We start from the raw sequence: 17,032 nt of genomic DNA, 5'->3' as shown, positions 1-17,032 counted from the left end.
CTAATTTTTACTCTTAAATGTGCCGTTAAGTCAGCTGTCTTGCTTGCTTATTCAGTATTCTGACTTTAGCTTCACAGGGGTAACAAAAGTGCAGACAGTTCATCCCTAATGTAGTAGTCAGGTTGCACCGGCAAGGTGTTGGCGCCTAGTAGTTTGTTTGCCTTCATCTGTTTTTATAAGTAAACACTAAGAAATAATTTTTATTAACAGCATTGTGCTGTGGAATGCTAAGATCATAATTATTGGCCTGAAAATTGTAAATTCTCACATTATTTGAATACACCCTAATTTAAACCAGTTTATAGTTGAAGCCAACTCTGGATGGTACTGCCGATCTAAGGACTACATGTGAGTAGTTTGTTTGGCTTAGGTGTCAGCATACTGTGGCCCATTAGCCAAATGCTGCTCTCTGTTTTAGTAAATAAAATTTGATTGGAACACAGCCACACTCATTTACATATTGTCTTTGGCTACTTTTGGCAGAATAGTGGTTGCGACAGAGACCTTATGGCCTGCAAAGCCTAAATTAATATTTACTGTCTACTCTTTTACAGGAAAAGGTTGTAAACTATACCCCCGGTCTAGTTTAAAATGTTGTTTTTGGTTTTGGTTTTGTTTTGGGTGTGTGACGGAGTCTTGCTCTGTTGCCCAGGCTGGAGTGCAGTGGTGCAATCTCGGCTCCCTGCAGCCTCCGCCTCTTGGGTTCAAGCTATTCTCCTGCCTCAGCCTCCTGAGCAGCTGGGATTACAGGCACCCATCACCACGCCCAGCTAATTTTTGTATTTCTGTAGAGACGGGGTTTCCCCATGTTGTCCAGGCTGGTCTTGACTCCTGACCTCAGGTAATCTGCCCACCTCGGCCTCCCAAAATGCGGATTACAGACGTGATCCACCATGCCCAGCCTAGTTTAAAATTTTTGTGTATAGTGTGGAGCTTTTCCCATTACTTTTATTTCAGAGATTAACATGTTCCACTTTTGCGAGTATTTTTTAAACTGAAGTATCCATGATTTCTGTATCAATGATTATTACTAGAGTTAGAAATTACATAATATACTAAAATGGATTTTTTTGTTTCCTCAGCTCTTTGAGTGAAAATCCACTAACACAAAACTAAATTTTTTCTTACAACGTGTGTAAATTTGACATAGCGCTTATTCCACAGTGTATCTGTGTTGGGTTTAGTATCTTTATAAAATTATCTGTAAGTTAAAATACTTTCTCCCGTTCCTCAAATACTGTGTTACAATTGCAGTTCAGAAACACTGCAAAAACGTGCAGTGTTTTTGCAGCTCACATTACCCTACCATGACACTGTAGATTGTCACTGGTGCGCGTTTACCAGTTTAAGTGAACGAGACTTCACAAATGCATGCTCCCAGCTAATTTGTACTCTTTGTGTTTCTGACTTGCTCTGTGTTTGTGTCTCTTCTTGTGCTTACTTGGAGAACTCTTTATTAGGAACTTCCTAATATCAATAAGTGGAGCTTTGGAAATTTCAACAACTCCCTAATATTCAAGAGCACTATAGCTCATGAAGTCTATTTCTGCTTTAATATTTGAATCAAATCACAAGAAACTTTTTAACTCAAAGTTTTTAGTTTTTTAAAAGAGGTATTTACTATAATGGGGCACCAGGCCTTTGATCATTCTATGACCTATTCCATATTGTTTGTTGCTTTGACTAACAGAATTTCAGAATCTAATTAATAAACCTTTTTATCAGCTCGGCCTGCATCTTTCAGCTCTATCTGTACAGCTCTATACTGTAATAATAGTGTGAACTAAATAAAAAGGAAAATTTAAGCAGTCATTTCCAGTTGCTGCTTGTAGTTTCTTTATTCCGTCGGGACTTCTTATATGAATTCAGAAAGTTCCTCAAAATGTTTTTCTAGGAATGAAGATTTTCATTTCATTTCTGATTTTGTATAAATACAGATAACTTTAAATATTGCCTTTGATTTTTCTTCTCTCACAATTTTCCAAATCCAGGATGGTACCTTGTTTGATGGTCGACCAATAGAGTCTCTGTCCCTGATAGATGCCGTAATGCCTGATGTAGTACAAACAAGACAACAAGCTTATAGAGATAAGCTTGCACAGCAACAGGCAGCAGCTGCTGCAGCTGCCGCAGCTGCAGCCAGCCAACAAGGATCTGCAAAAAATGGAGAAAACACAGCAAATGGGGAAGAGAATGGAGCACATACTATAGCAAGTGAGCTCAGACAAGAATTTTTTTTTTAATTACGTGGTTTATTTTTTAAACTTTTAATTCGGGGTACATGTGCAGATTTGTTAAATAGAGGAACTCATGTCACAGGGGTTTGTTGTACAGACTATTTCATCACCCAGGTACTAAGCCTAGTGCCCAATAGTTATTTTTTCTGATCCTCCTCTTCCACCCTCCATCCCCCAGGAAGGTCCCAGGAGATAAGAATTTTTAAAAATTTATTCTCAGAGGAAATATATTTGCTTTAACAGAATGTCCCATCTTCTATGCCGAAATAATTCCATCTGTTATTTGCACCAACTTGTTTTCTTAACTTGTATCACACAGATCAGATTTTTATTCCTGAAGCTCCAAAAAGCTAGATTTACTTTTATTTTCTTTTTAAAATATCTAGAAGCCCTTTTCCCATCATTAAATGAATTTTTGTATCTACATTTGATTTCTAAATGAAATTGTAATACTAGTTATCAACAAATACCATAGCGCTCTGACATTGAGATAAAAGGCAAGTCATGTTATATGAATGATATCAGCAACCCCTACTGGCAGAAACTCAGAATAGTACTGGTAGACATTATGTTTAGTTCAAACCATTTTATCGTTTTATCCATGTTTAGGTCTAATCATTTAAAGTCTGCATCCCACCCCCACCCCCATCCCTCTTAAAAAAAAAGTATGGTCAATACTTAATTAAAGGTACCAATTTATTTTCTATGTGACTAAGACTGTGTAGTCATGTTCAGCTTAACTTGATAATGTTAACCCTGTATGTGATAAAGGAAGGTATTTGCTAGTTAAGAATTCACCCATCCGCCATATTGTAATACTGCCTAACTGGAATTGCTTACTTGTTTTTCACGATGCAGATAATCATACTGATATGATGGAAGTGGATGGGGATGTTGAAATCCCTCCTAATAAAGCAGTTGTGTTGCGGGGCCATGAATCTGAAGTTTTCATCTGTGCCTGGAACCCTGTTAGTGATCTCCTAGCATCAGGGTGTGTTTCTCAAAGTGATACTAAAATGGCTTTTACAAATATCTTACTGAGCATTTTATAAACATATGCATTATTCAGGTTTTCTGTTGTTGCTTATTTGTGGCCATTTTGTCTCTGTAAATGTTTTATTCCTTCATGAAGTAATTGTAGAATTTTTAATTAAACTTACTGTTTCGAGAACGCTTGGGGGTCCCAATGTGTAGAATGGGAAAAATACTGGAAATGAAAATCTGTGATAGTTTAGTTTTTATTTGCCTTATTAATATTCAGATGTAAATATGTTGCCTTGATTCTGATAGTTGAGAATGTCATGAGGATTTAAAATACATTGCATACTTTTATAGGTCTGGAGACTCAACAGCAAGAATATGGAATCTTAGTGAGAACAGCACCAGTGGCTCTACACAGTTAGTACTTAGACATTGTATACGAGAAGGAGGGCAAGATGTTCCAAGCAACAAGGATGTCACATCTCTAGATTGGAATGTGAGTATCACTGTATCCATGATGGATATAATTACTAGTATACCTAACCCTCAGAGCCTCAGACTCATGGCACGGTTTGTCTATTTGTTCAGAATTTGGGGTTTTATTAACTAGTAACAACAAACTGGGAGTCGTCACCTGCCAGCCCTCTCCTCCACTGTGGTGTTAAAGACACAAACTTGCCTTAGACCAGGGTACAATGTCCAGCTCTTTAGTGTATCCCGCAGCATCTCCTTGGTTAAATTGTTACTGTTTACTCTGTACTTCGTTTTCCTTAAATGTCAAGTAGATCTGTGAAAATGGTACCTAAATATTTGAGATAATAGGCGAAAATTCTTACCATAATAACAAACAACATACTAAATCCGTAACAACCGAGTTCTTAGTTGGGGGATAAAAGAATTCTATGTAGCAGAAAACATGTTCTTGTTTTTCTCTTTGTTCTGTGAACTGTTACAACTTTATTACCAATTTCCTTTTAGGGATCATTAGTCTAGATAATGTCTAAATTTTATTCCCACTGTAGGAATCTTCTAATTCTCTGATTCTATGTATGATTCAACATCTTTCAGGACAACTTGACTACTCTGACTTACAAAAAACTTTCACTTCATTGTTGATAAATTGTCATCGTTTAGTTGTAAATAATATCTCTTACCTCACCCTGCTAGCCCCCGCCACGCCCCCAAACCTCTTAGATATATTTCAGCATTGCAAAGAATATCTCACGATAGTAGTTCTTCCTCAGCAAATGAATGTTCTTTTCTCTTCTATTTAACAACTTTTGTGGGCTTTCTAAAGGATCTTCTAATTCTTTTCCCAAGGAATGAGATCTATCTTTAAAATCGTTATTCCCGCTAAAGTTCTCAGTTTCTGTGACATGTTTTTTCAGAAATCATAACTGGGTATTTTTAGCATTTTCTTCCAAAATTGCCAGCAGCATGTTTACTCTTCCCCTCCGTATGACAATTCTAAAAATTCCAAAGGGGTTTAGCACATTGTAGTATTATTTACTTGTAGGATCAAGATAGAATTATTTTCTTAATATAGGCCCTTATTGTATCTTAGTTCAGACATCTTATAGCTTTCTTATGCTACCTGGCCCACTGGTCATGTTAATTTAATGAAATTTACAGTTTACACTGAAAAGGATGGTTAATGAATGAATATTGGTTTGTTCAGCTTGGTAGTTCTGAACTGCATTTTATAGTTTTGAAAAGTGTGGGCTTTTTGAAAATGTGTTAATCACGGTAAGCTTGGAAAACATCATCCTCGATTAATGATTCTTTTTCATGGCTAAAGCAAGAGAGCCTGTGAGATTTCTCATCTTTAAAGTATTCTTTTCCTAGTTGAGCAGTTCATGAACTAAAACATTTAGGGACTGATAGTTTAGAGGAAACTTAACATTGTGTAGAATCTGGAAATAAGCTTTTACTGTTGACTTCAACATGGCTCCCCTTCTTCTTCAGATAGAGCCCTAAGGGATTGCCATGTCTTAGCAGAACTGAGTCTGCAGTTCCCAGAACCAGCATTTGTTTTTGTTTGTCACTTAGCCATACTCCTAAAATGGCTTGAGAGATGTGAAATAGGTGATCTTGTTTTGAATGCCCTTACCAAAACCCATCAAGAATATGTCAAGTAATGCAGGATTTCATTCTCCAGTAATGTTTAGTCATTCTAGCAATAGTCTGTTTACTATAATCTGTAACTTTTGCGTTTGCATAGAGTTAGTTAGATCTGTCCTGTTATTACACCATTCATCCAGGCAAGGCGCATAGCAAGGGAATATAAGTTGAGAGAAATTTATATGGACTTTTCCTCCGGTAAAGTAGGCAGTTATACTTACTTCATTAACTATGAAGTCAGCCTGTGCTCTTTTCTGGCTCTTTTGCTTGTGTTGCTCTTTTTATTGGCAAATATTTCATAGTGGGAAGGGATTAATAATAGAAAGGAACATTCAAATGTTTAAGAATCCGATCATTTGAAACAATGATATTGTTTGGATCATACACACACACTTTGTTTTAGACAGTAAAGGATTTAGAGGAATGGCCATATAAAACCTTCTAATCACATTTTAAAGTTTTCCTTTTTTTACTTCTAATAAATCATTCTAAGATTATGAATTTGATGTTCGCCCCAATCCACCACCCTACCTTCATTCTTAGTTGTGTGAGTCTGTGAGACTACTTTGGGCACGCATGAGGCGGGATGATGTAGATCCTGGTCCAGAGCTATTACTGTCCGTTGTTGAGCTTTGGATATAAGGCCCCCGTACAACACTAGCTTCACAACAGTGAAAGGGTTTCATAGGCCTTTAGTGGCACTCACAAGTAGGCAAAACTGGCAAGTTTTGAAGCAGAGAATGTCTTCATTCTCTTCTGTACCTGGGATTTAAACATGAAATACTTCAACAACAATTAAATTATAAACCGTATCTAGATTATATAATTAAAGAAATGTTTTTCTCTGGCAGAGTGAAGGTACACTTCTAGCAACTGGTTCCTATGATGGGTTTGCCAGAATATGGACTAAAGATGGTAAATGAAGCATTTTCCTTTTTATTTTGTTGTTGATCTGAAGTTAGAAAATTTAAAGTAATGTTACTGTTTTTCTTTTGAATTTTAGGTAACCTTGCTAGCACCTTAGGGCAGCATAAAGGCCCTATATTTGCATTAAAATGGAATAAGAAAGGAAATTTCATCCTAAGTGCTGGAGTAGACAAGGTAAAAGCTCATTAAGTTCTGTAAAGGTGAATGTATTACAGGGTTTAATTGAAAGCAGTGTTTTGTCTTAGCTGCCAATCACATAAACATTCCTATTTGGGAAATTCAAATATGAATTTATGATAGAAATACTTTCTTAGGTCTATCAGCTCTTTCCTGAATCTACTTATCAAAATGTTTTTATCCTTTTACCTGTGTGAACACTTTTAATTTTAGCTGGAATTTGAGCCATAACCAATGTCATACCTCCTGCACTTTTTGCTTCCCTTCTGCGGTTTCTAGTTAGTCTCACCAGTGAACATGGCTCTGGAGTGAATCCATGGGAAATTCTAGAGCTGGTCTGTTAGCCAACTCCTGGTACTTAAGTGAAGCTAATATGAAATGCAGGATCTGTCTAGTCTTCATCTAACTTGGCTGGTGAATATAGATGAATTGGAAATACGACCTTCTTCCTCCTAAATAAGGGTTTAAGATTATCTTAATCCAGGAAGGGACATGATAGTAATTGAGTGTGGTGTCAAAACAGGGAAATGAAGAGAAACTGGTTCACTCTTTATATTCAGAGAGCAATAAAAAAAGTGGCAAAAGGGGAAGAAAAGTGAAGTAGGCTGGGAAGGAGAGAGATTGAGTCCTGTTGATAGTCACTGCCACTATACAATACTTGAGGTTCTTGCTTTAAGTATTGCCAAAATTCAAAGCTGCCTTTTTGTGTAAATATGAGCCTTTAAAATCTTTCAATATTGAGAACTGATTGCATTGTTAACCAAAAACTTCCTCTCTTAGTAAACATCTATACGAATCTTACTTTAATGTACTATTGCAATGGAGTTTTTAAAGCAAAATCTAATACAATGCCTCACGCTTTGTAGATTGCCAATAATTGTTATTTGAAGTAAGTTGACCGAGCAGAATCAACAGGGAAAAACCAAACTACTTAATAGTCATTTGCTCCGAAAGTGGAGTATAGCCTTGTGGTACTATTTTGGGATAAAGTGTTTAAAATTAAATCCACTCTGACATTGCATATTGCTTTAATACAGTTAGGCATATAATTTACGCATCTATGATAAACTTCTTTGCATGAGTTTATTTTTCTTTTCCTTTTACTCTCAGACTACAATCATTTGGGATGCACATACTGGTGAAGCCAAGCAACAGTTTCCTTTTCATTCAGGTAAATTTCTTATAATTTACGTGAAAGCTGGAGCTTGCTTCTGTTTTTCTAACAAAACTTCTAACAGCATATAATTTATTTTAAATGTTGAAATATCAAGTATCAGTCTTGTTACTAGTCCTTTCGAGAGTTGATGTTCCATGACATTCAGACTCTTAATTGTCAGAGGATCATCAAACGTTTTCTGTGAAATGCACCATAAATAAAGCATTTGCAGCCTGGTGCAATTAGGGGTGGCATTATTTAATGGAAAGAACATAGATTTTTGAATCAGAAAATCTAAGTTTGAATGTCAGTTCCACTCCACTTAAGAAGCATTAAGACTGAGAGTCACTTAACCTTTCTGAGCCTCCTTTTCACTATCTGTGAATGAGGGATAATAATAATAATAATAATGCCTATTTGTTATGGGGATAAGACTAAATGATATACATGAAAATACTGCATAGACTCCTGTAGGTTTAGGTATTGTCATTTTCTCATTTTGGATCGAGGTACCTGAGCATCTGTCTACCTGAAGTGAACAATAGACTTTCCCAATGTTATTGGAATGTTGGTGGCTTAGATGGATTTCTCTTTTAAGAAATACTCACGCCTGTAATCCCAGCACTTTGGGAGGCCGAGGTGGGCGGATCACAAGGTCAGGAGATCGAGACCATGGTGAAACCCCGTCTCTACTAAAAATAGAAAAAATTAGCCGGGCGCAGGGGCGGGCGCCTGTAGTCCCAGCTACTCGGGAGGCTGAGGCAGGAGAATGGCGTGAACCCGGGAGGCGGAGCTTGCAGTGAGCCGAGATTGCGCCACTGCACTCCAGCCTGGGCGACAGAGCGAGACTCCGTCTCAAAAAAAAAAAAAAAAAAAAAAAAAGAAATACTCAGTCTGGTACTTTTACCTGATTAATCCGACCTCGAAAATAGTGCTCCGTCCTGCATAATATACAGCCACACACCCAGACATTCAGCTTGAGTAGAGAGCCAGGCATATTTTTGTGCCTGCGCTCCATTTCAGTCTAGAACCTTTGCACCACTTTTCAGTGAGTTTCCTGACTGCAGGAACTAAATGATGTTAAGCTGGAACAAGATACCCAGTGGTTTTAGTATTACCTGATTTAGCTGTCTCTCTGATTTTGTTGTGCTGGAAAAAATTTTAATTTGGAGACTGACTAAAATAATAACCCTGGTTCTTCTCAAATCTTTGATGACATCCTTTTACAAACAGCCAGTGGCACAGCATCAACTTTAAACTGGAAATTTGCAACTTCAGGCATTTTGCTTTTTTTCATTCTTTGTTTAGTGTGCCTAAACAAGCAAAATAAGGTGCAAAATGATTTTTCTGTAGTATCTGAATAAGTTTGCAAACATCGTTAAACAATTCCACTTGATGAACGCTCACCACTCGAATAAGCATTTACACACATTTTTGTTCACCTGTTGTACTTCCTTTTCACCTTTGCTTCTAGTTTTCAGAATTCTGTCAGGCTTCTGGCTGTTAATCATAAAAATTTCTCATACATCCTAGGAGTAATGTAAAGTTGAAGTATGTTTATGGTACTGTTGCTGGGTACCATATGATTAGTACCAACTTTGTGTTGGAGATGATGCTCTTTCTGTCCCCTTTAGTCCTGACTACAACCTGATGAGGTACATAGTATGAAAGTATTTTTATGAATAAATAAGCTTCAGTTTACCCATCGTATTCTTTCTTACCATACTTTTGTTTTTAAAAACAGTTTTATTGAGGCACAGTTGACATAAAATGAACTGTATATATTTTACTTGAACAATTTGATGTATTTTGACCTATGTATACACCACTGAAACTACTACCACACTCAGGATGATGAATATATCTGTTAACCTTCAGACATTTCTTGTTGTCCCTTAGTAATACCTCTCTCCCATCCCCAGAGATTAGATTACATTATATGATTGGAATCATAAAGTACATACTCTTTTTTGGTCTGTCTTCATTCATTCTGCATAATTTTTAATTCCTGCAATATACAAAATATATCTTATTCAACTGTTTATATTATCAGTAAGGCATCTAATCAACAGCTGGCTATTAGTTGGTAAGATTTTGGGGTTTCAAAAAGCTATATGCAGATTTCCAATTGCACAGGGGGCTGGTGCTCCTAACCCTCACATTATTCAAAGATTAATTGTATCATATGTTCAAAAAGCTAAGTAGAGACAGAGAAGATGTCATTAAACTTCTAGAGGCAAAAACAACATGTGAGATGAAAAATGCCCCGATAGGATAAGCCACAGATTTGATGCTGCAGAAGAAATGATTTACGACCTTGGAGGCTGCATAGAATCTATCCAAAAACAGAGAACATAGACTGGAAAAGAGGGTGGGGACAGAGCATCAATGAGTTGTGATACAACTTTGGACAGACTAATACCTAAGTAGTCAGAATCTTAGGTAAAAAGGTAGGGAAGAGGGGCAGAAAATAAAATGAAATATTTAGCCCATTTAAAATATCACCTCAAGGTAGATGGTGACCAGTTAAAGGTGTGCACTGTAAATCCTGAAACCACCACTAAAAATAAAGAATTACAGGTAAGAACCCACCAAAGGAGAAGAAAATGTCATCATAAAAAATATCCAATTAATCCAGATGGAGGTAGAAATACAAAAAGAGGAAGAACGGAAGAGATAAACAGAAATACAGTAAATTTAAATGTAACCTTATGACAAAGCAAATTAAGTGTAAATGGCCTAAATATTAAAAGGCAGAGATTGTGAGATTAAATCAGCAAGCAAGACTCAACTATATGCTGCCTATGTAAAATAGACTTCAAATAGAAAAACATCAATAGACTGAAAATAAAATGATGTGAAAATGTATACCATGCCATCACTAATCAAGAGACAGCTGAAATGGCTACGTTAATAGACAAACTAGATTTCAAAGCTCAGAAGAATTACAGGGAAAAAGGAGGTTATTAATACAATGTTAAACAGTCAATTCAAAACATTTTAAAATGACAATGCATTTAATAACACTTTCAAAATGTATGAAGCAAAAAATGATGGAGCTTCAAAGGAAATAGAAATTACGGGGCTTCCAATTAGTGTTGAATATTTCAATATTCTTCTCTCAATAATTGATGGAATGAGAAGACAGGAAGAAGGAATTAAGTCTGTAAACGATTTGAAGATTATCTAGTAACTTGACCAACTAAATGACATTTATAACAACAATGAAATTAAATTAGAAATCAGTATTAGAAACATCTCTGGAAGAGCCCAAATACCCAGGAACCCACACTTTTAAATAACTCATGGGCCAAAGAAGAAATCAAAATTAAGTTAGAAAGTTTTATATTTGACTGCAGATTTTATGAATTAATAATATATTAAAATCCATTGAATTGTATACTTTAAACAGGTGAATTGGTATGTGAATTATATGTCAATAAAGCTTTTTAAAAATGAAGTCAGTAATAAATGCATCCTTCTTCGCTCATAGGTTTATTCCTTCTCTTTTAAAATTACGGAGGCTACATGGGTTAATGAAAGTAAATCAGAACAGGGGTGGATTAGACAAAAATTTTAACTTTAGCTCCAAGATTTTAAAACATTGTATAATTGGGAAAATTAAGTTTTCTTAGCCTCTTAACGTGTAAAATGAGACCGCTGTTAGTGAACACACCTGTCTCACTTGTCAGGTACATAAAATTTTTTTTTTAAATGTTAGAACTTTCTTTCTAAAAAGCTTGTACTATCAAGACTCATTTTAGGAATAAATATAAAATAAAGAGGTATGTGTTCTTTGATTATATCAATCTGTAAGCACTGTATTTTATGAGGCAGGCATATCACAGAAGCATTAATCACACAGCTTACGTTGCAACATTTCCTACATCTCAACAATCTTGATTTGGTTATGTAGTTTGTTTTTTTTTTGTTTGTTTTCTTTTTATGAACCTAATAGCTTATTTGTTTTAATGCTGGGTTTTTTTGTTGTTGTTTATTTTAGCCTCCTCTCTAACATTTTGCAGGCTGCCCTGTATAAAATTAACACCTCTGGAACATCCTGACGGATATTTGGCCTTCTTAATAACATTTTAGTGTATCTTTAACTGTCTTCTAAATCAATTAGATTTTTCAGGCTTCCTTCCCTTCCCCATTTTTTGCACTTGTTAACAATAGAAAGATTATTTACCAAAGAAACACTAAAATTTTTAGAATTGTATTTTAAGTAATAACATTTAATGTTAAAATGAAAGTGCATAGTAGTTACTGAATTAGCTTCCATGGAGGAAAATGGAGTGTAAACCAAACAGACACTCCAAGAAAGGGAATTTAATACAAAGAAATAGTTGCAAAGGTGTTGGGAAGAGTGAAAAACTAAGGAATAGGAGGTAACCCAGAGACTAATTGAAGGAAGTCTAAGACTCTAGAGGAGAAGGCAGGACGTGATTGTCCCGTAGGGACTGGGATGTAGAGGATAGGCTGCCTGGCAATACTCAACACCCAGTCTGAAATGATGGCAATCGTGCCTGTCGTCTTACTACTCCTGACTTTGGACTCCTCACTTTGAATTCCTGACAATGTCTTACATTGTATGAACCCACGTGGAAACCACTAGGCACAGGAACCTGCGAAATAACTTAAAATAGCCCTCCTGGGTTTCTCCTCCTAGCAGGGCAGAGTACAGAAAGGAACGAATGAGAGTTGACTGCCAAATGAACAGGACAGTCATCCACATTGCTGTCAGAAATGGTGATACACACAAACAGAGGCAGAGTTCACACATCATGCTGATAAAGTTGGCACATATTTTTGTTTGCTAGTTGATTTAGGTTGGGTTCTCCCAAAAGGCAGGCCCTGTGCCAAACATTTGAGTGACGTGACTTATTGCGGAAAACCTCTTAGGAGAAATAAGTGAAGAAATATGGGAAGCAGGATGGGGGAGTGGGAAGAAGCCAAGGAAGGAAGTGATCGCTGGTGAAGAAAGGCGCAGTCTCAGCCTGGTGCAGAGGGGAGCTTGCACCTCACGTTTTTCTTACATTAAACCAAGGATGCTAGGTCTTTAGATCTCCCCTCCCTCCCTCCTTCCCCAAAACGTACACAACACCAGCTTGGATACACGTCTTCTAGGGAGGACGCAGCAGCAGAGCAAGGCAGTTCTGTGAAGTTTGTCCCTGGCAGCCTTTAGCAGTGAAGCACTCAGCTGGGAATTGTACACAGCACAGGCAAAAAGGCTTATGGGCAGGAAAACCAAACACCAGCTAAAGCAGTGCTGCTTCATGACTAGTATAAAAGTGCAGCTTACAACGTACTCAGCCTGACAGCTCTGAAGTGTGGTTTTTGATTGTGTTTACTTTGTTGGGAATTCTCATAATTTGAAATTTTGTATAAAAGGTGAATTCATGTTAATAATTTCATATGGCACTGCGTTTGTTAAAAAGTTGACTGAGGGAGGGTTAAATGTTTTAAATATAGTTATTCGAAATTTCATATACCCTCCATAGTAAGTTCCCATTAAATATTTTCTTTCCAATCTATTTCCTTTATGAACTTAACTCAATCCAAGTGGTGTCCTGATACCTAGTTTTTCATTATAGAAATATACCCAAAACTATTTTAATGTCTGGTCATATTACTACAATTAGCTTCTTTGTTCTTTAGTACATAGTACTTTTAGATTTGGGGCTTACCTGATTTGTCTTTCGCCAGGCAATGAAATCAGTTTCTCTTTCCTGTTATCCTTTGTCTTTTTTTAAAAAAAGTCTCCATATAGTTCTCATTAAAATTTCCTTTCTGAGTTCTAAATGCTTTAAATCTTCTTTTTGCATTCTTTTTACTTCTCCTATCCGTAGTTAACAAGTTCTTATGCATGACATATCTCTTGGCTTATAAGTTTAACTGCTGAAGCACCTGTTTATGTTTCATTTTTAACATAGCCAGTTACTGTTATACTTGGATATACACAATGAGAGAGTTTGTGGCTTTGTTTTCCCTTTCCACAGACATCTCTAATCTCCTTTATTAAATGCTTTGTATTTCTACTAATTAATATACATAGCTAAACTTTTTGTTTTTTGTTTTTTGAGACAAAGTTGCCCAGGCTGGAGTGCAGTGGTGCAGTCCTGGCTCACTGCAGCCTCGATCTCCTCAGGTCAAGCAGTCCTGCCTCAGCCTTCCAATAGCTGGGACTGTAGGCATGGACCCACTACACCTGCTTAATTTTTTATTTTATTTTATTTTTTAGAAATGAGGTCCCACCCTCTTGCCCAGGCTGGTCTCAAACACCTGGGCTCAGGTAATTCTCCTGCCTTCACTCCCAAAGTGCTGAGTCACACCTGGCCACACAGCTCAACTTTAACCCTCTTGTTTTTCTCCTTTAGTTTTTTCTTTAAATTAGGGTTGATAAACTTTCACTAAAGGACTTGAAAGTATTTTAGACATTGCAGGCCATAAGATCTCTGTTGCCACTAGTCAACTCTGCCCTTGTAGTGAAAAAGCAGCCATAGATAATATGCAACTTAATGCATTTGTCTGGGTTTCAATAAAACTCTTATTTATGGACACTGAACTTTTAAATCTTACTTCACATTTGTATGTCTTCCTTTGATCCCCTCCTCCACCCTTGCAATATAAAAGCCATTCTTGGCTCATGTGCCATAGTTTGCCAACCCCTGCTTTAAATGCAGTGTCTTTGATATACTTCTGTTGCTTAACCCAGTTACTCACTATCATTACCGTCATCTGTGTTGCTAATTACGGAGATCCTTTGCACCTTGCAGCAGGGGAAAAGGATGTTCAATAATTTCAGAGCTAAACTCGGGCAAAGTATTAAATGCGAGCCTGGTTTGGGGCTTTGGAGGTTTTAAATTCATTGATTTTAAGGGGCATTTGCTTTTAACAGGTGTTTGACAAAAGTTGCTTAGAAGAAAATTATTTGGAAATCATATGCCGTATTCCATTTGTTAGTTGAGTAGATAATAATGGGAATGATACATATTCAGTATAACACTTGTCTGACTCTTGTAATTTACAAAGTACTTCCACATACATTACCTCACCTGGTCTTCACCATGTGTACTAAGGATAAAGATAGTACAAGTTTAGTATCCCTTATCTAAGTGTTTGGGACCATGATTGTGTTGCACTTTTTATTTATTTTTTTTCTGATTTTGGAATATTTGCATATACATAAGGCAATATCTTGGGGATGGGACCCAAGTCTGAACATGAAATTAATTTATGTTTTACATACACCTTATAGCCAGATGGTATCATTATATAGTATTTTCACTAGTTCTGTGCATGAAGTAAAATTTGTATTAAGTATTTAATGTGTGGAATTTTCCACTTGTGGCATCATACTAGCATTCAAAAAGGTGGAGATTTTGCAGCATTGTGGATTTTGAATATTCAGATTGGGGTACTCAACTTGTGTGTTAATCCTCACTCTAGATGAGGATATATCATAAGAGGTTAAGTGACTTGCTTGTGTCCACTAATTAGGCAGTGACACAACCGAGGCTTCTTGTCCATTGAGCACTCACAGATTTTAGAAATGAAAAGCATGATATCTTCACGTTTAATTTTATCATTTTATAAAAGAGAACCCAAGACCCAGTGCTAGTAATTTACGGAACCAGCTCTCAGGGACCTTCATCTCCCGGTTACTAGGCCAGTGTACTTTCTTTTAGGGCCTGCCTCACCTAGAAATAACTAAATTGAAATTTGTTAATACTGTTAAATATTGATACCTTTATTTTAATTTTTTCTTAATATCTTAAAAAGTATAAAGTAAAATGTTTAAGTGCCTATTAGTGTATTTTATTAGTCAACAATGGTTCAAAGCTAAAACTCTTGGATTTTAGTACATGTGGAATAAACGCAAACCTTACATTTGTTCTTTTGCAGCACCAGCATTGGATGTTGATTGGCAGAGCAACAACACCTTTGCTTCTTGTAGTACAGATATGTGCATTCATGTCTGTAAATTAGGACAAGACAGACCTATTAAAACATTCCAAGGACATACGGTAAGGAACCTTTTTTCCACGTTACAGTGGTCGTGGTTAACAAGTAACGTTTCAGAATAGTTTTAAAACATACATAGTTTTAAAGTATGTATGTTTAATGTTCAAATAGCTACCCAGTCTATACAATGAAAATGTGAATATTTGCTGTTATTTTTAGAATGAAGTAAATGCTATCAAATGGGACCCAACTGGCAATCTCCTGGCCTCCTGTTCTGATGACATGACTTTAAAGGTAATTTGCTTAGTAGGGAGAAATGGGATGGGGTGTCACACACTATGATTGCTCTGACTGTTTTAAGATCATTTAGAATGTGTCTCTTACATTGAGTGTTTATGTCTGGATGAAAACTCCGACATTTTAAATGGCTAACCATTGGTTTTTAAGTTTTATACTTTCTTTTCTGAAATACATAAAACTATTTGAATGTAGCAAATTATATTAAAATGATGCCTTATGATACAATGGGACTTTTATGATACCCTGTTAGTTAGGGTTCTCCAGAGAGACAGAACCAATAAGAAGATGGATGGATGGATGGATGGATCGATGGATGGATGGGTGGGTGGGTGGGTGTGTGGATAGATGGATGGATGGGAGATTTACTGTGAGAAATTATGTGAAAAATTTTTATTATGTGAGAAAAATTTATGTGAGAAATTATTTACTGTGAGAAATCATGGAGGCTGAGAAGTCCCACAGTCCACTGTCTACAAGCTGGAGGCCATGAAAGATGGAGGCATGGTTCCATAGCCAGAGAAGGAGTGCCGATGGTGTAAGTCCCAGTCCAAGAGCAGAAGACCAGCATACCAACTCAACAGTCAGGCTGAGGCAGAGAATTCTCGCTTCCTTGGCGTTTTTAGAGCCTCACTGGACTGAGTGATGCCGCCCACCCCACCCCCACACTGGGGAGGGCGGCAGTCTGCTTTTCTCAGTCAGCTAAGTTAGCTCGTCTCAACTGGAAGTACCCTCAGACACGGCCGGAAATAATGTCTAACCAAATACCTGTACCCTGTGACTGACTAAGAAGACATATAAAATTAGCCATCACCAATAGTAAGAAAGGTCGTGCTATAAATTGTCTTCACCATTAGAAAGTCATATGTTGATGCAATTAGAGGTTATTTGCAATTAAGTTTATTTGCATATGTAAAGATTTGACTAATAAGTACTCAAGATCTTTGTAGCATTCGTGGATTTGATTGAACGTCTTTGCGTTGTATTAATTTGATTTTGCTGTGGTATGAATATATATTACCATTGCTGGAAAACTGATATATAGCAGAGAATCTCTCAGTGAGGGAGCTTAGTTGACATACGAGCATCCACATCTCAACATGGATCTCTGTTTTTCTTGTTGTATGACTAAAAGCAAAACTGCTATCTTGCACCTAAGCAGATCTAAGCA

General features: G+C 36.7%; 1 protein-coding gene across 16 annotated transcripts in view; it reads left to right on the top strand.

Annotated features, from left to right (window-relative positions):
* The window catches only part of TBL1XR1 (TBL1X/Y related 1), a 184,575-nt gene that overhangs the window by 151,225 nt on the left and 16,318 nt on the right, over window positions 1–17,032 (top strand). For all 16 annotated transcript variants that reach the window (XM_015131579.3, XM_015131585.3, XM_015131576.3 and 13 more), the window contains 8 exons: window positions 1,992–2,214; window positions 3,096–3,228; window positions 3,573–3,714; window positions 6,191–6,254; window positions 6,343–6,440; window positions 7,554–7,614; window positions 15,505–15,626; window positions 15,784–15,858. In XM_015131579.3, coding sequence (XP_014987065.1) covers window positions 1,992–2,214; window positions 3,096–3,228; window positions 3,573–3,714; window positions 6,191–6,254; window positions 6,343–6,440; window positions 7,554–7,614; window positions 15,505–15,626; window positions 15,784–15,858 — 918 coding nt within the window. The remainder of the gene's footprint in view (window positions 1–1,991; window positions 2,215–3,095; window positions 3,229–3,572; window positions 3,715–6,190; window positions 6,255–6,342; window positions 6,441–7,553; window positions 7,615–15,504; window positions 15,627–15,783; window positions 15,859–17,032) is intronic.

Source organism: Macaca mulatta, chromosome 2, assembly GCF_049350105.2.
Source record: "Macaca mulatta isolate MMU2019108-1 chromosome 2, T2T-MMU8v2.0, whole genome shotgun sequence".
In the NCBI taxonomy this organism is placed as follows: domain Eukaryota; kingdom Metazoa; phylum Chordata; class Mammalia; order Primates; family Cercopithecidae; genus Macaca; species Macaca mulatta.
This window is presented reverse-complemented; position numbering and strand designations above follow the sequence as displayed.